This window comes from Phyllobates terribilis, unplaced genomic scaffold (assembly GCF_046119375.1).
Source record: "Phyllobates terribilis strain yellow unplaced genomic scaffold, ASM4611937v1 Scaffold_11__3_contigs__length_659146591, whole genome shotgun sequence".
NCBI lineage: Eukaryota > Metazoa > Chordata > Amphibia > Anura > Dendrobatidae > Phyllobates > Phyllobates terribilis.
The window spans coordinates 479,325,622-479,353,241 of NW_027362771.1; the positions used below are offsets into that span (position 1 = coordinate 479,325,622).

A 27,620-nucleotide genomic window follows, 5' to 3' on the forward strand; every position below is an offset into this window, starting at 1 on the left:
CATACATACGGTCACGTGCAGACTAGACATGATTCGCCTCGCTCTAAACAAGTGAGCTGAGCAAGGCCGAGCACATCTAATTGGCATGTAGCCAGAAGTCTGCATGTCATATACTTGTGGCCACGTGACTGCCAGCAACACTGGATAATCCTGACAGAATGCAGTGCGCAGGTTGTAAGGTTCCAGCAGTCTGCAGTCACATAGAGCGACTGCAGACTTCCATCCGAAGAGAGGACAACCCCTTTAACTTGCTGCCAACTGCGAGTAGTCAAGTGCAATCCAGCTCTAGCAATAGAAACCTTGATACGGATTACAAGAAGTGGCGGGGGGGGGGGGGGTCTTCATCTCTGTGCTTCAGCTCTGCAAAGAGCATCAAGTCATAACAGAGAGGTGGGAGATCAGTGCAGAGTAGGCAAGCCAACAGTGACAGGAACAATGCATGCTGGGAAGTGAGAAAGGAAGTTCCAGCACCTATAGTGTCCACAGAAAGCTGGTGAAGAGAACACACAAGTCCTACAATGGCAGATCACACTTGTATGCTTGGGGTCACTCTAGCCTGGTCCCTGCAGACCCAGGACCGGGATGAGACAGACCCTCACTAAACATTTATCACCCTCCGCCCAAGCATGGGCCCCATCCCCTCCTGTACTCCACAGACACATTGTGTCACGTACTGCTGTCACTAAGAAACCCCCTACACATGTCTGATAACCGTAAGTCATGACTGACTGCCGCGCTGAGACCCCCCCCCTGTAGTCAGGGCAACTGTCACACGGCCACAGGGATGATACTGAGGGAGGCAGCGCGGTCCTGTCAGAGATGTCAGCAGCCTCCGTCCCGTTATCAGCAGCCTGCTCCTCCCTCGCCTCGTATATGACGACAATCACCTGCACCCCTCCCCCTCACACACCGGACCGTGCTCTCACCCCGCCCTTTCTCCCGGCATGCAGCGCGCTCTCACCTCTGCCGGGCTCTCTCCCGGTGCTCAGCGTCTCCCGCCGCCTCCCCGCGCCATCTTGTGTTTGGACCACTGGAGGGAGGGGCATCCGCGTCACGTGACGGTAGGCTTGAGACACGTGGCTCGAAGTCCCTCCCACCGCATGACGTCATCCTCGGAGCGGTGTGTGAGGCGCAGACGTGTGTGTCACACTGTGCCGGGTGGTCTGTGTGCAGCGCACTGAGCGCAGCTCCGCACAGCAGAACGGCGGCAATGACTGTACGGAGACTGAGGCTGACCCCTTATGAAAAAGTGCACCCCCCAAAACACTGGATAATGCCCCCACAGAGAATTTCTCCACAGGACTCTACGGGGGGGGGGTACAGTAAGGTCATCATACTGGCATCTGGAAAGTATGGTGACCCCCACACAGCCCTCCACATATAATATATTACACCCCATAGTCCTTCATATAGTATAATGCATCCAATAGTCCTCCATATAATATAAAACACCCCATAGTCCTCCATATAGTATAATACACCCCATAGTCCTCCATATAGTATAATACACCCCATAGTCCTCCATATAGTATAATGCACCCCATAGTCCTCCATATAATATAAAACACCCCATAGTCCTCCATATAGTATAATACACCCCATAGTCCTCCATATAGTATAATACACCCCATAGTCCTCCATATAGTATAATACACCCCATAGTCCTCCATATAGTATAATACACCCCATAGTCCTCCATATAGTATAATACACCCCATAGTCCTCCATATAGTATAATACACCCCATAGTCCTCCATATAGTATAATGCACCCCATAGTCCTCCATATAGTATAATACACCCCATAGTCCTCCATATAGTATAATACACCCCATAGTCCTCCATATAGTATAATGCACCCCATAGTCCTCCATATAATATAATACACCTCATAGTCCTCCATATAGTATAATACACCCCATAGTCCTCCATATAGTATAATGCACCCCATAGTCCTCCATATAATATAATGCACCCCATAGTCCTCCATATAGTATAATGCACCCCATAGTCCTCCATATAATATAATACACCCCATAGTCCTCCATATAGTATAATACACCCCATAGTCCTCCATATAGTATAATGCACCCCATAGTCCTCCATATAGTATAATGCACCCCATAGTCCTCCATATAATATAATACACCTCATAGTCCTCCATATAGTATAATACACCCCATAGTCCTCCATATAGTATAATGCACCCCATAGTCCTCCATATAATATAATGCACCCCATAGTCCTCCATATAGTATAATGCACCCCATAGTCCTCCATATAATATAATACACCCCATAGTCCTCCATATAGTATAATACACCCCATAGTCCTCCATATAGTATAATGCACCCCATAGTCCTCCATATAGTATAATACACCCCATAGTCCTCCATATAGTATAATACACCCCATAGTCCTCCATATAGTATAATGCACCCCATAGTCCTCCATATAGTATAATGCACCCCATAGTCCTCCATATAATATAATGCACCCCATAGTCCTCCATATAGTATAATACACCCCATAGTCCTCCATATAGTATAATGCACCCCATAGTCCTCCATATAGTATAATGCACCCCATAGTCCTCCATATAATATAATACACCTCATAGTCCTCCATATAGTATAATGCACCCCATAGTCCTCCATATAATATAATACACCCCATAGTCCTCCATATAGTATAATGCACCCTAGAGTCCTCCATATAATATAATACACCCCATAGTCCTCCATATAGTATAATACACCCCATAGTCCTCCATATAGTATACTTCACCCCATAGTCCTCCATATAATATAATACACCCCATAGTCCTCCATATAGTATAATGCATCCAATAGTCTCCATATAATATAATACACCCCATAGTCCTCCATATAGTATAATGCATCCCATAGTCCTCCATATAGTATAATGCATCCAACAGTCCTCCATATAGTATAATACACCCCATAGTCCTCCATATAGTATAATGCACCCCATAGTCCTCCATATAGTATAATACACCCCATAGTCCTCCATATAGTATAATGCATCCAACAGTCCACCATATAATATAATACACCCCATAGTCCTCCATATAGTATAATGCATCCAACAGTCCTCCATATAATACACCCCATAGTCCTCCATATAGTATAATGCACCCCATAGTCCTCCATATAATATAATACACCCCATAGTCCTCCATATAGTATAATACACCCCATAGTCCTCCATATAGTATAATGCACCCCATAGTCCTCCATATAGTATAATGCATCCAATAGTCCTCCATATAATATAATACACCCCATAGTCCTCCATATAGTATAATGCACCCCATAGTCCTCCATATAGTATAATGCATCCAACAGTCCTCCATATAATATAATACACCCCATAGTCCTCCATATAGTATAATGCACCCCATAGTCCTCCATATAGTATAATATACCCCATAGTCCTCCATATAGTATAATACACCCCATAGTCCTCCATATAGTATAATGCACCCCATAGTCCTCCATATAGTATAATGCATCCAATAGTCCTCCATATAATATAAAACACCCCATAGTCCTCCATATAGTATAATGCACCCCATAGTCCTCCATATAGTATAATACACCCCATAGTCCTCCATATAGTATAATGCATCCAACAGTCCTCCATATAATATAATACACCCCATAGTCCTCCATATAGTATAATGCACCCCATAGTCCTCCATATAGTATAATATACCCCATAGTCCTCCATATAGTATAATACACCCCATAGTCCTCCATATAGTATAATGCACCCCATAGTCCTCCATATAGTATAATGCATCCAATAGTCCTCCATATAATATAAAACACCCCATAGTCCTCCATATAGTATAATGCACCCCATAGTCCTCCATATAGTATAATACACCCCATAGTCCTCCATATAGTATAATGCACCCCATAGTCCTCCATATAATATAATACACCTCATAGTCCTCCATATAGTATAATGCACCCCATAGTCCTCCATATAATATAATACACCCCATAGTCCTCCATATAGTATAATGCACCCTATAGTCCTCCATATAATATAATACACCCCATAGTCCTCCATATAGTATAATATACCCCATAGTCCTCCATATAGTATACTTCACCCCATAGTCCTCCATATAATATAATACACCCCATAGTCCTCCATATAATATAATACACCCCATAGTCCTCTATATAGTATAATACACCCCATAGTCCTCCATATAATATAATACACCCCATAGTCCTCCATGTAATATAATACACCCCATAGTCCTCCATATAGTATACTGCACCCCATAGGCCTCCTTATAATATAATATACCCCATAGTCCGCCATATAGTATACTGCACCCCATAGTCCTCTATATAATATAATAGAACCCATGGTCCTCCATATAATATAATACACCCCATAGTCCTCCATATAGTATACTACACCCCATAGTCCTCCATATAATATAATACACCCCATAGTCCTCCATGTAATATAATACACCCCATAGTCCTCCATATAGTATACTGCACCCCATAGTCCTCCATATAGTATATTGCACCCCATAGTCCTCCATATAATATAATATACCCCATAGTCCTCCATATAATATAATACACCCCATAGTCCTCCATATAGTATACTGCACCCCATAATCGTCCATATACTATGCTGCCCCCTATAGTCCTCCATATAATATAATCAGTGTCGGACTAGGGATCTGGGGCCAACAGGAGGAATTGATCCTCAGGGCCCACCCTACAGCTATATGCAAGTAACTGTTAGCCGATATCCACGTTATAGTGGAGCGTCGACTGTAAATCACAGGCGGCTCCTGCACATATACTGTGCACCACCATAACTGGGATGTAGAATTACCGTAGTTTGCATTAAAGGGTTCTTTGGTTAAAACGATCTTTGGGCTTCACAGGATCGTTGATCACTTATTGATAGGTCCGAACATTGGAAAACGCACCTATCGGAAGAATGGGGAAGTTTTATCCCTGACAGGACACATCCCTATTTTAAAATGCAGCTGCAGGTGGGACGTCTGACCGCAGCTCCATTCATTCTCTTTCGGGCTTCCAGTAAAAAAAACAAGAACAGCCACTGATGGAATGAATGCATCAGTGGTCAAGTCGCACATGAGCTCCAGTCTAATGAGGATAAAAGCTTCACAATCTACCAATCGGTGCGGGTCCCAGCAGTCAGACCCCACTAATCAATAATTTATCACTTATCCTATGGAGAGGTGATTACTTGTTTGTAAGTGCATCTTGTTCCAAGTATTTAATCACTAATGGAAATAAAGAATCTTCTTATTAATATCAGAGAGAACAAATGACCGCCATACACAACACAATCCACTATACCAACACCAATAGTACCATATACAAGGGAGAAATACCACCACACCATGGCCAGACCACATATTACCACCACATAGTGACCAAATAATGCTACATACAAGGGAGAAATACCACCACATCATGACCAGACCACATATTACCACCACATAGTGCCTGAATAATACCACATACAAGGGAGAAATACCACCACACCATGACCAGACCAAATATTACCACTATATAGTGCCTGAATAATACCACATACAAGGGAGAAATACCACCACACCATGACCAGTCCACATATTACCACCACATAGTGACCGAATAATACTACATACAAGGGAGAAATACCACCACACCATGACCAGACCACATATTACCACCACATAGTGACCGAATAATACTACATACAAGGGAAAAATACCACCACACCATAACCAGACCACAAATTACCATCGCACAGTGATTGAGACTGAATAATACCACATACAAGGGAGAAATACCACCACACCATGACCAGACCACATATAACCACCACATAGTGCCTGAATAATACCACATACAAGGGAGAAATACCACCACACCATGACAAGACCACATATTACCACCACATAGTGACCGAATAATACTACATACAAGGGAGAAATACCACCACACCATGACCAGACCACATAGTACCAACACATAGTGACCGCATAATACCACATATAAGGGAGAAATACCACCACACCATGACCAGACTAGATACTAACAGCATATAGCGTCCAAATAATTCCCCATCATTTCTCTCTCCCCACCTCCATCATTGCTCTCCCCCCACCTCCTCCATCATTGCTCCCTCCCATCCCCATCATTGCTCTCCCCCATCTTCTCCATCATTGCCCTCCCCCACCTTCTCCAACATTGTCATATCTTCCCCACCTTCTCCATCATTGTCATAATAATAATAATAATTTTTATTTTTATAGCGCCAACATATTCCGCAGCACTTTACAAATTTTAGGGGGGACTAAGAATAAGCATATCTCATATCAAAAGGAGTGAGGGCCCTGCTCGCAAGCTTACAGTCTATGAGGAAATGGGGGAGACACAAAAGGTAGAATGTACATATATTGTATAATGCAGCCTTGATATACTAAATAGGATAAATAATACATGGACTGGTTGCCTGCCAGTATGTGTACAGTCCTGACCGAGGCTATAATGTGCATGGTCGGTATGAACCTGAAATTGAAGAAGATTTTAATATGGGGGAAAACTGGCATGGACAACTGGGATGGACAGATAGTGTGTGGAGGCGATACGCCAGTCTAAAGAAATGGGTTTTTAGGGTCCGCTTGAAACTGTGGGTATTGGGAATTAATCGAACTGTCCTGGGTAGTGCATTCCAAAGAATTGGCGCAGCACGTGAGAAATCTTGGAGACGGGGGTGGGAAGTTCGGATTATGGAGGATTTTAGTTTTAAGTCACTGGCAGAACAGAGGGCACGTGTAGGGTGGTAGACTGAGACAAGGGAGGAGATGTAGGGGGGTACTGAAGCATGGAGCGCTTTGTGGATAAGCGTGATAAGTTTAAATTGAACTCTATATTGGATGGGTAACCAATGCAATGACTGGCACAGGGAAGAGGCATTGGTGTAGCGGTTGGCGAGGAATATGATCCTGGCTGCTGCGTTAAGGACGGATTGGAGAGGGGAGAGTTTAGAAAGAGGGAGCCCGATAAGTAGAGAGTTGCAGTAGCAGAGGTGTATAATTGGGTGTCATCAGCATAGAGATAGTACTGAAAACCGAATTGCTGATTGTTTGTCCAATGGGAGCGGTGTATAAGGAGAAAAGAAGGGGGCCTAGGACTGATCCTTGAGGAACCCCGACAGTAAGGGGAAGGAGAGAGGAGGAGGAGCCGACGAAAGACAGAGAAGGAGCGGTCAGAGAGATAGGAGGAGAACCAGGAGAGAACAGTGTCCTTGAGGCCAATAGTGCGGAGCATAGTGAGGAGAAGCTGGTGATCCACAGTGTCGAATGCTGCAGAGAGATCCAGGAGAATCAGCAGAGAGTAGTGACCATTAGATTTAGCTGTTAGTAGATCATTAAAGACTTTAGTGAGGGCAGTTTCAGTAGAATGTAAAGAGCGGAAACCAGATTGTAAAAGGTCAAGAAGAGAGTTGTCTAAGAGATAGCGGATTAGACGGGAATGGACCAGGCGTTCCAGGAGTTTAGAGATAAAGGGAAGATTGGAAACAGGTCTGTAGTTGGCCGTGCAGTTCTGGTCAAGGGATGGTTTTTTAAGTAATGGATGTATGCTGGCATGTTTAAAAGAAGAGGGAAAGATACCAGATGAGAGGGAGAGGTTGAAAATTTTAGTTAGGTGAGTGGTGACAGCTGGAGAAAGGGACTGAAGGAGATGTGAGGGAATAGGGTCACTGGTGCAGGTGGTAGGGCGAGAAGATGCAAGGAGCCTCATCACTTCATCTTCCGTGACTGGTTCGAAGTCAGAAAGTGAGCAAGATACAATGTGGCGGGGGAGAGCATGCATAACGTTTGGGAGAAAATTTCCTGTCGGATATGGTCAATTTTTTCTTTGAAATAATTGGCCAGATCGTCAGCGCTGAGGTCGGTGATCGGGGCCTGTGCTGTTTGATTGAGGAGAGAATGAAACGTGTCATATCTCCTCTATCATTGCCATATCTCCCCCACCTTCTCTATCATCATTGCCACATCTCCCACACCTCCTCCATCATCATTGCCATATCTCCCCCCATCACCTCCATCATTGCCATATCTCCCCCCATCACCTCCTCCATCACCATTGCCATATCTCCTCCCACCACCTACTCCATCATTGACATATCTCCCCTCACCATCTCCTCCATCATCATTGCCATATCTCCCCCCACCTTCTCCATCATCATTGCCCTATCTCCCCCACCTGCTCCGTCATAATTGCCATATCTCCCCCCACCTGCTCCATCATCATTGCCATATCTCCCCCACCTGCTCCATCATAATTGCCATATCTCCCCCCACCTGCTCAGTCATCATTGCCATATCTCCCCCACCTGCTCCATCATCATTGCCATATCTCCCCCACCTCCTCCATCACCATGCCATGTTTATCTCCCCCACCTCCTCCATCACCATGACATGCATATCTCCCCCTACCTCCTCCATCACCATGCCATGCATATCTCCTCCCACCTCCTCCATCACCATGCCATGCATATCTCCCCCACCTCCTCCATCGCCATGCCATGCATATCTCCCCCCACCTCCTCCATCACTCTCTCTCATCTTCCCCCACCATCACCATTGCTCTCCCTCATATCCCCCACCTCCTCCATCACCATTGCTGTCCCCATTTCTCCCCATCTCAAGTCCAGTCTATTAGTTAAAAAAAACAAACACCTCTCAACACGCTCCCCTGCAGCATCGTCCTCTGCTTCCTGCATGGTATCTTTCTCCCTGACACAGGCTCTCACTGCATGATGACATCATCAAGCAGCGCAAACCTGTGTCAGAGAGGATGCGGCGGGCACGAAGCAGAGGTGAGGACGAATCCCTCCAGCTCCGCTGCCATTTTCCTTCTGTCGGCAGCAGAGCTGGAGCGATTGCTCACTGCCCATCGCACAGGATGAGGGCAACCTGGCCATGGACCCCCCGGAGCTTGGGGGTCCGAGAAGCAGGCCAGATTGCCCTCATCAGCCACACTGCAAGGGCCCTCCTGACCCCTCCGGGCCCTCCTGACCCTACAATGCTGAAAGTAAAGATTACACAAGAACCACAGAACGGATTTCATCAGCCAATGTATAATTTTAAACAGTAAAATGTCGCCCACCTGACAGTGTATGCAGTTTACTGAGCACAATCCTGCTGACAGGTGCGCTTTAAAGCTGTCCAGCTCTACCATGGACTCTGTGACAAAACCAGCTTTGCTATACTGGTAGCCATCTTTACCTTAGACCTTGACAATCTTAGTTATGCTACATTGCAAGGTTAACACTGTTATACTACAGGATCAATTTAGTTGATGACTTTCCTGTGTCACTCAGCTCTTCTTTTCCAGTGTCATAGCTCAGTTTCGGGATTCGGTGACCTTTTGCTGTGTGGGTCTTTTTCCCTCTCTATTGATCCACAGCCCAATTTGTCTCTGTCCAAATGCTGATGGTTCTTTTGTCCTTGCTTTCCTTTTCTTGGTTTTCTTCACTTAAGGTGTTTTCCATTTTCTCTTTTGTTTCTGTCCTATCACATTTTGGGATGGGCTTTATATAATCACCTCTCACTGACTTTCTTTGCTGGCTATACTTCTATTTAGATGGTGTTAGGAGTCTCAGCTCCTCAACTAGGGATTATTTTGATTGATTAACCCCAATTGCTTTTTCTGCGGTCTGACCGTGAGTCCTCCTCCCCAGCACCCTTCCCTTTCTTTTACATATTTTCACTTAGTCGGTTTATTTTTTGGTTCTCTGCATTTTTCCCTGTCTATAATGTGTGAATTTGTTTAGTTTCTTACCCTGTGTTCTCATGTCTTCCTGCACGCTCTCCTTTCCCTTTGTAGGATTTGTGTTTCAGCCTCCCCTCTGGTTCCTCGAGAAGTACAAGAAACCCCTCAACGGCTTTTAGGGAGCCAGGTCTGAGGAGGTTTTTAGTTGTCTGTTTAGGAACTTTCCTAGTCTGAACAGAGACCAGTTGGGTGGAGGTACGGCGTCTCTTTTTGTAAGTCCTTTACTTCTACCGTTACTCGTGTAAGTGTGTGAACACGTTCATAACATCCAGTCTCTTGTCAATGAGTTGATCTTGCTACTCCAATTGCTGTCACATCAACTCATCTTCTACGTGTCCCACATCAGCCTCTGTTGTACCAACTGGATCACTATGTTGCACCAACACCATCTGTCTATGGTGCATAAGAACTCTTCTGGACCAAAGACTTCTAGGATCCACCTCTCCAAGTGAGACCTAAATCAGGTTCTCTCCTCCTGGACTCTTAAATCTCAAAATTATGTCAAAGCCTAGAACCAATGGAGCATTATAGTGACAACCAACGATCAATGGGCCTAATATACTCTTTCTAAATCCTGTGTGGCAGAATAATTCAAGTGTCACGTTGGCAATGTAACAATTACATGGCAGTATCCAAGAGCAGAAAGCGGGGGAGCTTTATTATGAGAACTGTTGGGTTGAAGCTTCAGACACCACCCGACTCATGTTATCTTGTTACATTCTTCATAATATTTTACAATGAGGTAACTGCATAAAGTAAAGGCAGCATCTATTGCTTCACTGAAGCAAACTGTGTTTTAATGTCTCTTGTTAGAAAATGAATGTACTAAAAGTAAAATATTTCAATAAACATACAGCTTCAATGAACACACTGCAGAAAGAAATGATTTCTTACACAAGTAAATGATAGAAAGAAATTGGAACCCACTGGGGGGCTTCGCTAATATTGATGTTGGCTCGCTATAAGAATAAAGACCGTTGTAGAATTATTGGCCATTAAACTGATTTATTAAGTTTGCCCATATTGCAATTTATATCACAAGCTGACAGTAATACTTGGTATACCTGGCACACTAAACAATGACGATGGACTTCAGACACATCTGGCCCTTGACCTGCCGTCATATACAGTCATGGCCGAAAGTGTTGGCACCCTTGAAATTGTTCCAGAAAATGAAGTATTTCTCCCAGAAAATTATTGTAATTACACATGTTTTGTTATACACATGTTTATTTCCCTTGTGTGTATTGGAACAGCGAAAAAAAAAAAGAAAAAAGGTAAATTGGACATAATTTCACACAAAACCCCAAAATGGGCCATACAGAATTGTTGCCACCTTTCCAAAATTGTGGGTAAACACCATTTTTCAAGCATATGATGCTCGTTCAAACTCACCTGTGGCAACTAACAGGTGTGGGCAATATTAAAATCACTCCTGAAACCAGATAATAAGGGAAGAAGTTGGCTCAATCTTTGCATTGTGTGTCTGTGTGTGCCACACTAAGCATGGAGAACAGAAAGAGGAGAATAGAACTGTCTGAGGATTTGAGAACCAAAATTGTTGAAAAATATCAACAATCTCAAGGTTACAAGAGATCTCAATCACCAATATCAATCAATCAATCATGATGTTCCTTTGTCCACGGTGTGCAACATAATAAAGAAGTTTACAACCAATGGCACTGTAGATAATTTGCCTGGAGGTGGACGGCAGAGAAAAATTGATGCAATGCTGGATAGTCCAGATGGTGGATAAGCAGCCCAAATAAAGTTCCAAAGAAATTCAAGCTGTCCTGTAGGCTAAGGATGCATCAGTGTCAGCGCGAACTATCCGTCAACATTTGAATGAAATTAAACACTATGGCAGGAGACCCAGGAGGACCCCACTGCTGACAAAGAGACATAAAAAAGCTAGATCGCAGTTTGTCAAAATGTACATGAGTAAGCCTAAATCCTTCTGGCAAAGCATCTTGTGGACAGATGAGACCAAGATTGAGCTTTTTGGTAAAGCATATCATTCTACTGTTTACCGAAAATGAAATGAGGCCTACAAAGAGAAGAACACAGTACCTACAGTCAAATATGGTGGACATTCAAAGATGTTTTGGTGTTGTTTTGCTGGCTCTGGCACTGGGTGCCTTGACTGTGTGCAAGGCATCATGAAATATGAAGATTACCAAAGGATTTTGGGTCGCAATGTAGTGCCCAGTGTCAGAACGCTGGGTTTGCGTCCTAGGTTATGGGTCTTCCAGCAGGATAATGACCCCAAACATACTTCAAGATGCACCCAGAAATGGATGGAAACAAAGCGCTGGAGAGTTCTGAAGTAGCCAGCAATGAGTCTGGGCGTAAATCCCATTGAACACCTGTGGAGAAATCTTAAAATTGCTGTTGAGAGATGGCGCCTTGAAATATGAGCGACCTGGAGAATTTTGCAAAAGAAGATTGGTCCAAAATATCAGTTGAGAGGTGTAAGAAGCTTGTTGATGGTTATAGGAAGCGATTGATTGCAGATATTTATTCAAAAAGGGTGTGCAAAAAAATATTGTGTTGAGGGAGCCAACAATTTTGCCTGGACTATTTTTGTTGTTTTGTGTGAAATTATGTCCAATTTTCCTTCTTTTCTCTGTTTTTTTATGTTGTTCCAATACGCACAAAAGAAATAAACATGTGTATAACAAACATGTGTATAACACAACATGTGTAATTGCGATCATTTTCTGAGAGAAATACTTAATTTTCTGGAATGATTTCAAGGATACCAACACTTTCGGCTATAACTATAACCTGATACTGGCCATACATGAGTGACTTCAAATGGCCATTTTCTGAATGAGTTATCCATATTAAATGAGCCCAAATAGCAATTTATATCCCTAGGACACATTAAGGGGTTTTCCACTTTCCAGAAAGTGGTGCCAAACTGTTGCATACTTGAAACACAACAAACATATACTTGTCCTCCCAGGACCAGCGCTTGCTCTCCGGTACTGTCCCGGTCTTTGTACATTGGCTGCACCCGTGACATCACAACTACAGAGCACATCACAACAGTCAATCACTAAGCTCAGAGGCTAGTGATATCTACTTTTCCAGCGGATGATGATGTAACACAGGTACTTTAGATGCAGTGACACAGAAACATAAAGCAGCCAGTACAGGGTTAATAAACAAGGGGGATTTACTGTAACAGGGTCAATCTCCACGCAGGGAGTAACAGGGGAAATATGGGGACAACAAGGGGAGTAGCAGGTAACAGACTATAAACGACAATTCAGTTTGGCTAGATGTAGCAGAGTCGACACGGTTGTAATCGCAGTTTTACACTTAGCTGACTCTTGTTCCGAACAAGGCAGATGCCGGCTGATGCCGATGTTTTCTTCTGGCTTCCCCACCTAAACAATGCTCCGTCTTCTGGCGGCAACGGATGGTCTCCCGTTTGACCCGCTGAGCCCCTAGTCCATAACACTGCACCTCACTTGCTTGGCTCCACGGACCCTGTGTCTCTTCTCCCTCTAGTCCAGCTTGACTCCCACTGTCAACTGCCTGCTTTCCCACGCAAAACTCCTTTTTCTCCCTCTTCCTAGACACGCCTCCAGCTCCCCGGTCACCTGACCCCTGAGCTCTGGCTCTGGACATGCCCGCAGCTTCCCGGTCACCTGACTCCTGTGCTCGCAGTCTGTCTTCCCCCTGCAACCAGAGGCACGGCCCTGGCAGTTCGGACCCCTTGTTCTGAAAGTACTTACACCCCAGTCTTCCCCCTTACAATGATGCTTCAGTACCCCCCTACATCTCCTCCCTTGTCTCAGTCTACCACCCTACACGTGCCCTCTGTTCTGCCAGTGACTTAAAACTAAAATCCTCCATAATCCGAACTTCCCACTCCCGTCTCCAAGATTTCTCGCGTGCTGCGCCAATTCTTTGGAATGCACTACCCAGGACAATTCGATTAATTCCCAATACCCACAGTTTCAAGCGGACCCTAAAAACCCATTTCTTTAGACTGGCGTATCGCCTCCACACTCTACCTGTCCATCCCAGTTGTCCGTCCCAGTTTTCCCCCATATTAAAATCTTCCTCAATTTCAGGTTCATACCAATCATGCACATAATTGCCTCGGTCAGGACTGCACACATACTGGCAGGCGACCAGTCCATGTATTATTTATCCTATTTAGTATATCAAGGCTGCATTATACAATATATGTACTTTTTACCTTTTGTGTCTCCCCCATTTCCTCATAGACTGTAAGCTTGCGAGCAGGGCCCTCACTCCTTTCGATATGAGATATGCTTATTTTGTATTGTCTGTATAAGTCCCCCCTAAAATTTGTAAAGTGCTGCGGAATATGTTGGCGCTATAAAAATAAACATTATTATTATTATTATTAGTAGTATTATTATCTTCCGCCAGAAATGGGAAAGCATATGTGACTCCTGCTCCAGGGCAATGAAGGATCTACTGATAGGGTTGAATAGAAAAAACCTTGAAGACCTGGAAAAGGAGATTGAAGCATTACAAAAAACTTTAAATGAAACTATGGCCCCCACTGGTCTGGAGGCGCTTAAGGCTGATTTGGACTGTGAAAGCCAAGAAATTTCAAAGGGATTTAACTGACTACCAGATGAAAAAAGTTTACAGATGGCAACTGAGTACTCAAAAAGGAAAAGTGCGGTCAAGGAGCTCGTCAGTCTCATCGGTCTCATCTGGACGGAGTAATTCTGAAGGAATGGAGGTACAACACCCCTATTCCACCTGGTATAATAAAAGGAAAGGTGGTCATTATGATGTATATTTTGGGCTGACTGAAAAGAGCCTCAGACGGGATCAAACAACTACCAGACAACAGGTAATAAATTTGTCCAGGAAATCGTTAACTGTTGCACAACTGGAGGTTCTGGGTATGGGACTAACCTTTTGTCCATCTGCTAATTTTAACACTTTTACAGCGATAAAAGATCTTCACCTTTTTGCTAGAAAGCTTATATTCAAACAAATTTTTAAAAAATCAAAACCACAAGATGAAAGATGGAATATGATGGAACTTGAAGCTATTACCACTCTTAATGAACTTGCGGGTATGGATGAGACAGATATGGACACAGGTAAGGATTTAATGGAATTTAACCAAAAATCTACCAAATTTTCCCCCCTGAATGGCTATCCTATTATTGAGACATTTGTTAAGCTTGTTTCAGATGAGTTTTGTAAGATCCCTAAAAAAGCCAGAGCCAGTAATTTATCTTTTGCTCAAAAGAAAGCACTGGAAGAGCTTAGGAATTTGAATGACGTGGTTATTAAACCAGCAGATAAAGGTGGTAATGTGGTGATTTGGCCTGTAGAAATGTATGCAAAAGAAGCCTTTCGACAGTTAAAGAACGCTAGTTGTTATAAGCGCTTGACATTCAACCCCACAAACAACTTTCATGTATCTTTACAGAATTTGATTGAAGAAGCTTTCATGAATGGGGTAATTTCGAAGTCTAATAAAGAATTTCTCCAGGTTGAGCATCCTCGAACGGCATGTTTTTATCTTCTGCCAAAAATCCACCTCCAGGAAGACCAATCATCTCAGGGAATGGTAATATGTGTGAACCTTTATGTCAGTTTATTGATGGTTTTTTGAAGCCTATAGTTGAAATTTTGCCATCTTATTTGAGAGATTTGACTGATTTATTGCACAAAATTGAGGGTATACATCTTGACAGTGACATGTGGATGGTCACGATAGATGTGGAGGCGTTGTACACATCGATCAAACATAGCGATGGATTGTCTGCGACTAGGTTTTTTCTATCTACCAGTATGTTGGATACGAGTATGATTAATGTTTTGATGGAAGGGTTGGAATTTGTCCTCAATCATAATTTTTTTGTTTTTAAGGACAACCTCTTCCTGCAGCTCCAGGGGACGGTTATGGGGGCGGCCTTTGCCCCCTCATATGCCAACCTGTTCCTGGGGCTGTGGGAGAGGGAAACCTTTATGACTAATGTCACGCCCCAAATTGAGAAAGTCCTTCTATGGACTAGATATATTGACGATATCTTTTTGATTTGGCAGGGGATGGAAGTGGATTTAAAGGCCTTCATACAACATTTAAATAATAACGGCATCAACATCAAGCTCACATGTCACTCAAGTCAGGTTAGTATAGATTTTTTCGGATCTTACGATCTATAAGGATGACCATAACTTACTTCAAACCATAACATTTCGTAAGGACACAGCAGTTAATGCTTTATTGCATGCAGAATCGTCGAACCCTAAATCATTGGTTCAGAACATTCCAACTGGCCAATTTCTACGGATATGACGAAATTGCTGTGAAGACCATGTATTTCTGGAACAGGCTAGAGATCTGTCCTGTAGATTTCGTGAGAGAGGATACAGTCGACGAACGATAAGAAGAGCTCTTCATAGAGCTTGTAATACCCCTAGAAAAGACCTACTTAGATCCAAGAAACCACCTCCTTCTAGCTCTGCAGTAAGATTTATTACACAGTATAACAGCAGTTGGATGCATCTGAGAGAAGCATTGGTGAAATTTTGGCAAATCTTACTCTCGGATCCAGTTCTAAAAAACTATGTTCAAGATAGACAACTGTAACTTACAGAAGATTGCAAAATCTGAGAGATACTCTTGTGCAAAGTTTTTATAAGGGCAAAAAAACGGTGAATGCCTTTGGGTCGAGAGGTCAAAAAAGTTTTTTTTTTCCCTGCGGAAAGTGTATAATCTGTCCTAATTTGCAGAGGACAACTTCTTTCTCTTCTAGTGATGGTGAAGCTAAATTCTCCATCACTCATCATATATCATGTGAGACCGAAGGAGTAATCTACTGTATCGTTTGCCCGTGTAACATGTTCTATGTAGGGATGACCACTAGGAAATTGAAAATCCGGATCCAAGAACATGTATTGGATATCATGAACTCACATAAAATCGAAGACCCAACACAGCTAAAGCCAATACCCCGCCATTTCAAAGACTATCACAATTGTGACCATACTTTGTTGAAAGCGTTTGGAATGGATCACATTTTGACAAATTTGAGAGGTGGTGATTTGAAGAGACAACTGTTACAGCTAGAAACTAAGTGGATTTGGCGAATGAAGACCGTGCGTCCTGATGGTCTCAATGAGATTTTGAGCTTTGCCCCTTTCCTATAGATTTGGTCATTTATTTTTTAGTTGTTTATACTTTTTAGTTGGTTAGGTTTTAAGTGCTTTTAATTGCTTTTTTCCCACATTTTTCCAGTCGGTCTGGGTAGTGCGGCCTTGGACGAAGATGAATGATCCTGACCGGGAGGAATAACAACATGGACATGAATGTGGAACCAAGAATAGGCTTTTTTGCATAATACGTTTGTGCTTGTTGCTTATATGGAGAGAGAGATATAGAGTCATGTCCCCAGATATTATGTCATTTATTATTTATTTTTTGTTTGCAGGTTTTTTTTTTCTATAAGATTTCTTTGTATGTCTGTGGTTCTCTGTGGTTCTCGACTATCAATAATGGAAAAGTATCATCACTGGTCACTTTCTGCACCACTGCACAATTTTGCTGCACTTATTCAACTCTCTATTGGGCATCTATGAGGGTAACATTGGCACTAGTCACTTTAATGCAGTATACTTATCTCAATTAAAATTATGTATATGTTCCTATTGATATATCAGTCACGCAACTAATTAATATATTTGTATTATTGTAAATAGTTTTTTTGTTTGTTTTGTGTCACTTTCTTGCTGCACTTTTCACCCATTTTTTGGTTTATACTTTTGTTTAATTTTTCACTCATCCCCGAATGGTACGGAGTCCTAGCTTGGTTAATTCACATCCTTTTTCTGGCTTTGCCTCTTCGATCTATAAAAATAGTATAAAGCTGTTTGATAAATATAAGACGTGTGTGTGTGCTGTAGGGACAAATGTATGGGTGACTGATATAATTATGGAGGATTAGTTTACAATAAGATTTTATGGTATTTTATATGCTATATATAGGTCATATTTTATTTTTTCTTCTATATGCATTTTTTCTGCATTTTTTTAAAAAAAAATTTTGGGGAGTGGCCACTCTCAGTTTTTTATTTTCTTTTTCTTTTCATTTATGTGTATTTATTATAGGTAAACACTTTCATTGCACTTTAATTATGTTTCTATTATAAAGATATCTAATGATATTACTTTTTAATTTTTTGGATATAACCATGGATTTGGTCACATTTGTTAGGGTTATGATTAAGGCTGTGTGCCCACGATGCGTTTTTTAAGTTTTTCCACAGCGGCAAAAACGCTGCAGAAACGCTTAAAAAACGCTTGGTAGAAGGCCTGCCATGGTCCCCAATGATAATCCGCATGTGCTGAGTATAGATTTATTTTTTTATTTTTTACCATTCTTTTGGTCACAGTATATAAATCTATGCCATTTGCATGGATTTATACAGTGTGACCAAGTTGACAAGCACTTTCCAAGTGATGCTAAAATCGCTTGGAAAGCGCTTGTCAACCCGCATGCGGAAATGCATGTGAAGAACGCTTCACATCCGCATGTCCCTGGCAGGAAAACGCATGTACAATCCGCATGTACAATCCGCATGTACAATCTGCATGCACAATCCGCATGCGTTTTTTCTGCCAGGGAGATGCAGAAACGCTCAGGAAAAATCCTGAGCATTTCAGCATCGTGGGCACATAGCCTAATGATGGATTTTGTTGTTGTATGTTTGATCTAATTATGAAGAAAAAATATCTAATTCTGATGTATATTTTATTTTGTTGTATATTTTATTTTGTTGTATATATGTGCATTGGGTGACTAAAAGGCTTTTTGGTCTCTATGGTTGTTTTTAAAAAAAATATCATATGTGTATCTGTATATACAGTACAGACCAAACGTTTGGACACACCTTCTCATTTAAAGATGTTTCTGTATTTTCATGAGTATGAAAATTGTACATTCACACTGAAGGCATCAAAACTATGAATTAACACATGTGGAATTATATACTTAACAAAAAAGTGTGAAACAACTGAAAATATGTCTTATATTCTAGGTTCTTCAAAGTAGCCACCTTGTGCTTTGATGACTGCTTTGCACACTCTTGGCATTCTCTTGATGAGCTTCAAGAGGTAGTCACTGGAAATGGTCTTCCAACAATCTTGAAGGAGTTCCCAGAGATGCTTAGCACTTGTTGGCCCTTTTGCCTTCACTCTGCGGTCCAGCTCACCCCAAACTATCTCGATTGGGTTCAGGTCTGGTGACTGTGGAGGCCAGGTCATCTGGCGTAGCACCCCATCACTCTCCTTCTTGGTCAAATAGCCCTTACACAGCCTGGAGGTGTGTTTGGGGTCATTGTCCTGTTGAAAAATAAATAATGGTCCAACTAAACACAAACCGGATGGAATAGCATGCCGCTGCAAGATGCTGTGGTAGCCATGCTGGTTCAGTATGCCTTCAATTTTGCATAAATCCCCAACAGTGTCACCAGCAAAGCACCGCCACACCATCACACCTCCTCCTCCATGCTTCACGGTGGGAACCAGGCATGTAGAGTCCATCCGTTCACCTTTTCTGCGTCGCACAAAGACACGGTGGTTGGAACCAAAGATCTCAAATTTGGACTCATCAGACGAAAGCACAGATTTCCACTGGTCTAATGTCCATTCCTTGTGTTCTTTACCCCAAACAAGTCTCTTCTGCTTTTTGCCTGTCCTTAGCAGTGGTTTCCTAGCAGCTATTTTACCATGAAGGCCTGCTGCACAAAGTCTCCTCTTAACAGTTGTTGTAGAGATGTGTCTGCTGCTAGAACTCTGTGTGGCATTGACCTGGTCTCTAATCTGAGCTGCTGTTAACCTGCGATTTCTGAGGCTGGTGACTCAGATAAACTTATCCTCAGAAGCAGAGGTGACTCTTGGTCTTCCTTTCCTGGGGCGGTCCTCATGTGAGCCAGTTTCTTTGTAGCGCTTGATGGTTTTTGCAACTGCACTTGGGGACACTTTCAAAGTTTTCCCAATTTTTCGGACTGACTGACCTTCATTTCTTAAAGTAATGATGGCCACTCGTTTTTCTTTACTTAGCTGCTTTTTTCTTGCCATAATACAAATTCTAACAGTCTATTCAGTAGGACTATCAGCTGTGTATCCACCTGACTTCTGCACAAGACAACTGATGGTCCCAACCCCATTTATAAGGCAAGAAATCCCACTTATTAAACCTGACAGGGCACACCTGTGAAGTGAACACCATTTCCGGTGACTACCTCTTGAAGCTCATCAAGAGAATGCTAACAGTGTGCAAAGCAGTCATCAAAGCAAAAGGTGGCTACTTTGAAGAACCTAGAATATAAGACATATTTTCAGTTGTTTCACACTTTTTTGTTAAGTATATAATTCCACATGTGTTAATTCATAGTTTTGATGCCTTCAGTGTGAATGTACAATTTTCATAGTCATGAAAATACAGAAAAATCTTTAAATGAGAAGGTGTGTCCATACTTTTGGTCTGTACTGTATATTCTAATCTGCCTATTTATATTCAGTCTTAGGTATATGACTTCAGAGTGACATGCATTAGAGTGCTCTGTATTACATTGCTTGGGTGTTGTCATGGGAACGCGTCCTTGTTTTGGCTGTATACTGGCGTCTCCACCTATGACCATTTCCGGCCAGCGGAATGTTATCACATGATTCGGATGTAGCCATGTGATAGCGCTGAATGAGATGGGAAATACACAGCTGCTTGACTGGAATGCGCAGCCCATTGGCTGTGATTCTAGATATAATCCACCTGATCCACAACTAGTTTATACGCCCTTTCTGAGGAAGCAAGACACGCGAAACGTACGTCAGAGGGCTATGTCTGGTAACTATAGTGTGGACCTCCTCACATGTGTGCATATACAGTATATTTATCTGCTTTACCAAGAAGCACTTGCGTTTGCCTTAGAATTTATTTGCACTTACATTTGCATTTTTGTTTACCAAATTAAAATACCTAGGCAAAATGTTCAAGTGATCTTCTTTTGTATAGCGGAGTTACAATCTCCATTAATATACATGCTTTTTCTCTACTGATGTCGTATTTATATTGGTTTATTTATATTTACCTATATATATTAAGGGGGCAAGTGTGTGCATATATGTCTCTCTGCATATAAGTGAACATATTTATATGGTATTTAATCTGAATTTATTCTATCCATGTGACACACATAGGTTTTGTATACCAGCTGTTTTCATTCTGCAGTATATCTTTTTTACCTGTTTTTATAATGTCTTTGTATACAAATAAAGATTAACTATTTAAATGAGTTTTTTGTATGGAAGTATTCTTTGTAGGTTTGCTATCTACAAGTATATCAGAAGAATTGCTAAACTCAATGATTGTCTGCAGTGGTGATGTGTGCTGTAATCGTGATGACCTCATCGCTGCAGCCAATGCACAGAGACCGGAGCAGCAGTGGAAAGATGGCGCTGGACTTGGGAGAGTGAATATTATTTGTGTTTATCGTTTTATGAGTATACAACCTTTTGTGCACCACATTTTTTAAAGTGGAAAAGCCCTGTAGTACTTAGATATACTGTACATTAAAAATGGACTTTAGAAACGTCTTTGGACACAGCTGGACATTTAAACTAATGCTGGCCATATATGAATGATTTCAGGTGACCCATTTTCTGAATGACTCACCGTTTATGGTTGGTTAGTGAGGATTGTCCTTTTGGATGACAATGACATAATGTAGAGCAACAAATTGCCAGCTCCTCTATGATCGGTGGGTCCATCTGAGCTTCCATTCAGAAGATGCAGATCTGTCTTTTCGCATCAATAACAGCATCCAACAACAACTCAAGAGGGCAGTTCAATATTTCCAAAGATATCCGTCTTTGATCAGTCTCTGTCATGCTCGTCATGGCATGCATCACAAAAACGTAACAGTGCTGATCAAAAATCGTCCTAATTGTTCTTTTCAGCCAAAACCTGTAGTGTATAGCCAGCCTTATCAACTACTCTTGACCAACATGAACAGATTTATCCAGCATATATATATCGCTAATGTCTCATGTAGCCATTGGTTCTTGCAGTGAACACACAGTAATATATTATTTTAGATAATGTCTCATTTCTCTAGATCTTCGTTACCAATTTGCTCTCCCAAATTTTGCTCCTGCGTTCTTTGTACCCAGAGTCAATGTAGATATGTCCATAGTCAATTTAGCAGCTCCATAGGACTCTACTTGGCTAAATGAAAATAAATATGTGCCCGTGGTACAGTGTGTCCAGTATTTTGGGTGTAGTTATAGTCAGGGGTGACCCATCCGTGAGGCAAAGGGAGAACTGTGCCTTAGGTAGCACCTCTCCTTGGCTCTGAAGATGGCCATACTTACATGTATCAGCTTTCAGCTGACCGCTATTTCGCTCCTACCACGGTAGCATGTATCCTTCGCTAAGCATGCATGTTTACCTCGTTGGGGAGAGGGGCATTAGAATGGGTCTCATTTTGAAGAAAGGGTCAAGACTGTTGAATAATACTAACCTCATCTTTGATATCTCTAACAACTGCCTTTGGAGATGTTCAAGGGGCCCCTCATATCCAATAGATTTGGCCTATATTTACCTAACACTTGTGATCAGTCTTAAGGAGCAACATGTTATAATATAGCCCAGTTTATTTTTCCTCACATCCATTATTCTATTTCTAAGGAGCTTCCACCCATTAAAGCACCACTACAGCGTTTCTTTTTATTTTACAGCTGGATGGTGTCAATAAGTTCCCTGCCCCTAGTATTATACTCACCAGCTGTGATCTTCATCTGTTATCAGCACCACTTCGGTCAGTCTCCAGCAGTTTGTGATCTGCCGAATCGCTCCAGTGTTTGCTGGGTGAGCCGGAAGTCACTACTCAATGTAAGTCTATGAGAGACAGAAGTTGCAGTCACAAGATGGCGATGTGGTACCGGACTGGTGCTGGGAACAGCTGAAGACGGCGGGTGATAACTATGATACTAGGGTCAGGGAACCTACATTGCTGACACCACTCCAGCAATGAAATATAAAAACGGTGGAGTAGTGCTTTAATACACATGAGATCAAAATCGTCTGAACCTGGCAATGTTGAGGAGAGAGAAAAATTGGTTCGTTGGAATTTCTATGGTCAGTCTGTGTTTTCAGGGAAAGTAAACTATAGTGACTGACAATTACTTTCTCCTCTGTTCCCATTGAAAAGACATGAATGCTCATCCAATAGAAATCTCATGTGCATGACCAGCTTTAGATTTAGGAAAAAATAAGACTAATAAGACTGCGAGAGCTGGGGTTATGGGAAACCCATTTAGCATCATAACTTTGTAGGATCTGAGTGACAGAATGCGAGATGAGATGAGATATGGACGGTGAATCTATTAGTAGATTTTGGCTAGCAATGCAATGTGTAATAGTTTTGAGAACTATTATTTGTTGTTTCTCGGATGAACATGAGCCAATTGTCACAGGTGTGTCAGGATTGACAGACAGTCATACGGTGTCCAGCTGTAGAAGATCGCTGCGTTTGGCCTTACAAACATCTCCCTGATCCTTTTATGTTTCCCCTCCCTTTAGGAACCAGCGGTGATCCTCACCTTGCTTGGGGATTATACCTTTTCCTTTAGGATCCTGAGGTATCCTCACCTTTCTGCTGTTAATCAGCACTTCCTTGCTGGGTCCTTAAATACACTCAGATTGCTCTGAGAGTTGCTGGTGATAGCGTGTTATACCTATTCAGGCCTGAGATTCTAGTAGTCGGCTAGAATTACCTTGGAGTTCCTTCGTGGATTGTTGCTGTGCTTTCTCCGGTGTCATCTTGGAGCTAAGTGTATTCCCCCGTTTGTTTCCCCTGTGTGTACTTTCGTTGTAGTGAAGCTGACTCAGTGTTCACCTCTCCTGCTCCCTACCTAGGGCCTAGCCTTAGGGTCAGCTAGGGCCAGGTGTCACGGGTGTGTCAGATGTAACAGACAGTCGTCCTGCAGTTGGTTGCAGGAGATCCCTTCATTTGGCATTACACATATATTCTTAGCAATCTCACTCTAGGACCCAGAGGCTACTTCCCCCTTGCTCTAATTGACAATCAGGCCTGGGTGTTTAAATACTTCCTGGTTGCTACACAGAGGTGCCGGTGATATTCACATGACCCCTTGTGAAGGCTTGGAGCCTCTGGTGCTAAGAGGATGTGTGTGCCATCTCTCTGAAGTCGACTCAAGCTAAGCTACTTCCCCCGTGTCTATCTCCCCTTGCTGTTTATAGTTGTCAGTGGGGATCGACTAGTGCTCATCCTCCCCCTTCCGTACCCAGGGCCAAGCGCTAGGGAAGTACAGTGATAGGTTTCTGTGCAGCGATTGGTGAGGAACCAATATAGTGTTGGTAGGGGGAGACAGGGTGATTGCAGATCAGCCTTGTAGGTCTCCACTTCCCCCTTTCTCTAATGTCTGGGCTCCCTTTCCCTCATCCCTTCGTGTCGCACTTTGTCTTTCCTACACTGTGCGTGACCCCAGGTTTCCTGCTCGACAATAGGTGCAGAACCTATTTAGGGTCTATAGGGGAGTTAGGGTTTGTTGTTTAGATCTGTTTAGGGGTCTCCACTCCCCCTTTCCTTAGTGGTATGGCTCGCTCCCCATTTACCATTGTTTTGCGCTGGGTTCTCTCCATACCTAGTGTGACACCAATAAGGAGTTTACATATGCAACAAATAGAATAGAGCAAATGTGTCTTATAAATGTATTGAACTATAAAGGGAAATTTATTGTTTTCTGACATGAAATAGGACACAAATTCATTAGATGAACCAAGGACAAAAAAATCATAAAACAGTCAGTAGCTTTCTTCAGCTGCCATAAGATCTATAGCAAGAATGAACCCAATCTGTCATTTGTACTTTTGAATATTAATGCACCTTATACCTAAATCACATAATCACAAGATGTGTATATACAGAGCCGGCATCATCAGTCATTTGGAAGATAAAATGCAATGCTGCTAGTAAATGCAAATATCCGACAAAGTACCAGAATGGTCGGATAAATTCTGCTTTGAAACGTGGCAAGCTGATAGCAGAGTGATTGTAGTGGAATAACACGGAAGCAACAGCATGGATTCATTAGCCCACCCTTCAGGGTGAATACGCTACAGGATAGCAAAGGATACATGATAGAATTAGACTTTTTTTTTCAGTAAGTTTTTTTGGAACTTTGATCAAAGTGAACTAATGTCCTGATGCTGCATTTTATTTATAGGCTATGTATAACTGAGCAATCATTTTTGTCCTGATGTAACTGAAATAAAATATAAAGCGCCTTTGCAAATGGATGTAACATTTCCTATCATTCTGTGTTTACAGGTTCAATGCAGACCAATGTGTCTCCATGGTAACAGACTACAAATCAGGCAACAATCAAGTTTCCTTATACACATAATATAGCAGGATGATCTGCTTTATATCTGAAGAGTGTCTAATATATAACAATAGATTAAAAGGAGTATTTCAGCCCACAGGATAGGTAATCACTGTGATATCGCTGTGGGTATCACCACTGGGAACTCCACCAATTACAAGAACAGTAGACTTGGGTCCCCAATCTTTCATGTCTACAAGATCACAGTCAGGAGGAGTTGAATGGTCATCCATTAAAGTCTATGACACTAAAGATGTCTGAAAATAGCTGAGCACTGTGCTATGCAATCTTTGTCCAGTGGAGAAATGATGACCTAATAAGACTGAAATATTCCTTTAAGTTATCCATACAATACAAGACACAGTTACTGGGGCAGGCTCACACTTTTTTTTGCCCAGGAGCCTCAGTAACTTTGATCCATTCTGGGCCATACCTGTGACCCTCCATTATCCAAAACATGTCCCCATAAAGTCACATTTCCCACTATGTTATATAGACAAGACATAAGCCAATCTAGATATGTACAAGCTAGGATAGTTGACATACTTCAAGTAAAAAAAATGTCCACAATTGTTAATAAATCTGCACATAGCCCATATTGTAAAAGTGTATGAACAATTACAAGAATGTTTCTAAATTTTAACACAAAATATGCACATGGGTAAAAGAGAGGCAAAGGTCTTTAAGAATTGGGACAAAAAAAGTTTGACCCTTAATTTTGGCTTGTATTATTTATTTTACTCACTTATATAGCACCATTAATTACATAGCACTTTACACATTACTGTCCCCATTGGGGCTCACAATCTACATTCCCTATCAGTATGTCTTTGTTTGTAAGGAAGCCAGAGAACCCGGAGGAAACCCACGCAAACACGGGGAGAACATACAAACTTCTTGTAGATGTTGTCCTTGGCGGGATTTTAACCTAGAATCCCAGCGCTGCAAGGTTAAAGTACTAACCACTAAGCCACATTGCTGCCCTTAATTTTGGCTTGTAAGAAATTAATAATTAAAAGTAATAAAAAGTTTTCAAGAATCAAGTTATAAAGACATATATAGGTTGTAAAAGTTTACATTCAGGTAGGAACAATAGCGTTGCTTTACCTGCTCAATGGAATAATTGTCCCTGAAGGGTCCTCTGTGAGTTCAGAGATCAGCCCAACTTCCTTGGAGACAGCTCTGAATGAAATGTGTGTCACAGTTCTCTGAGAGCCCAGCTCTGTGATTGGGGAAACCCTGTGGTTTGCTGTACAGGCACCAGGTCTTTGTATCATGCTGAGATTACAGTTGGGAGGTGGAGGAAGTCTTTGAGTGCACGCAGACATGTCACTTTCTGCTCATGTTCTTGGCAAGTTGTCCAGGTCCATGCTGGGCTGGTTCCTGTCCAGGTCTCAGGAATGTTCTTCTTGAAAAACAAAAGGGAACAGCTGCTAAAACTCTTAGCCGGGTGCTGGGAGGAAAAAGGCAGAGGTTCAAACAGCTGAAGAATTTCACAATGATGGATCACTATTACCACAGAGAAGGGACATGGCTAAGATATCAACTAGATCTGTTTGCAGAGCCAACTAAAAGTTCAGTCCAGAGTTTGGCAGTAGGAACAAACTCAAGATATCATTACTACTAGTAATGCAACATCTTATGCCGTTTTTCAAAATTTCTACATTTAGAAGATTTTGGTTGAATCTAAGTTCTATGGGTAGAAGTGGTGAAAGGTGAACATCCCCTTGAACCACAAGAGGACCATTTCATGATATGTTCAAAGCTCTAATGACCAAATTCCATTTAGGTCAATCTTTATTTGCTATTTGTAATGTATCCATTGGATACCTGAGTGTCACGCAAGGTGAGGGAAAGACTAAGTGCACAACAACGGGAACAGGGGAAGGAAGCCCAAACACCAGGGAAAGGGGGAGTGGAGACCCCTAGGCAGATCTGACAATACCCTCTCTCCCCTAACGTCCCTAAATAGGTTCTGCACCTATCGCCGAGCAGGAAATCTAATCCCTGACTGCCCCTAGCGATAGTCCCTAAATAGGGGGGGACGGGGTGAGCAGTAGTCAGCCACCACTGCAACTAAAGACAAACAGGAAAACAGACAAGGGTATACACTTAGCTTGAGAAGACACCAGAGGGATCACTATCCTCCAAGGGAACTCCAAGAAGACACAAACCGACTACAAGTACTTCAGAATAGGACAGAGGAAAATAGAGCTATCACAGGCAACTCTCTGGAGAGACTAAAGGTATTTAAACATCCAGCAAGGGTGTGTTAATTAGCAGCAGAAGGTGGAGGTCACTGCTAGGTCCAAGAGGGATAAGGATATCACTGTA

The 27,620-nt window shown here is 42.3% G+C and overlaps 1 protein-coding gene across 6 annotated transcripts in view; it reads right to left on the reverse strand.

Annotated features, from left to right (window-relative positions):
• DENND4A (DENN domain containing 4A) overlaps positions 1–26,567 on the reverse strand; it is a 172,691-nt gene extending 146,124 nt beyond the window's left edge. For 3 of the 6 annotated variants that reach the window (XM_073653436.1, XM_073653433.1, XM_073653432.1), the window contains exon 1: positions 26,394–26,565. In XM_073653436.1, coding sequence (XP_073509537.1) covers positions 26,394–26,563 — 170 coding nt within the window. In that variant the 5' untranslated portion in view covers positions 26,564–26,565. Of the gene's footprint in view, positions 1–961; positions 1,090–26,393 lie in introns of those variants that run through there. The other 3 variants (XM_073653431.1, XM_073653434.1, XM_073653435.1) reach the window with 3 other exon arrangements.
• Between the last annotated feature and the right edge of the window lie 1,053 nt (positions 26,568–27,620).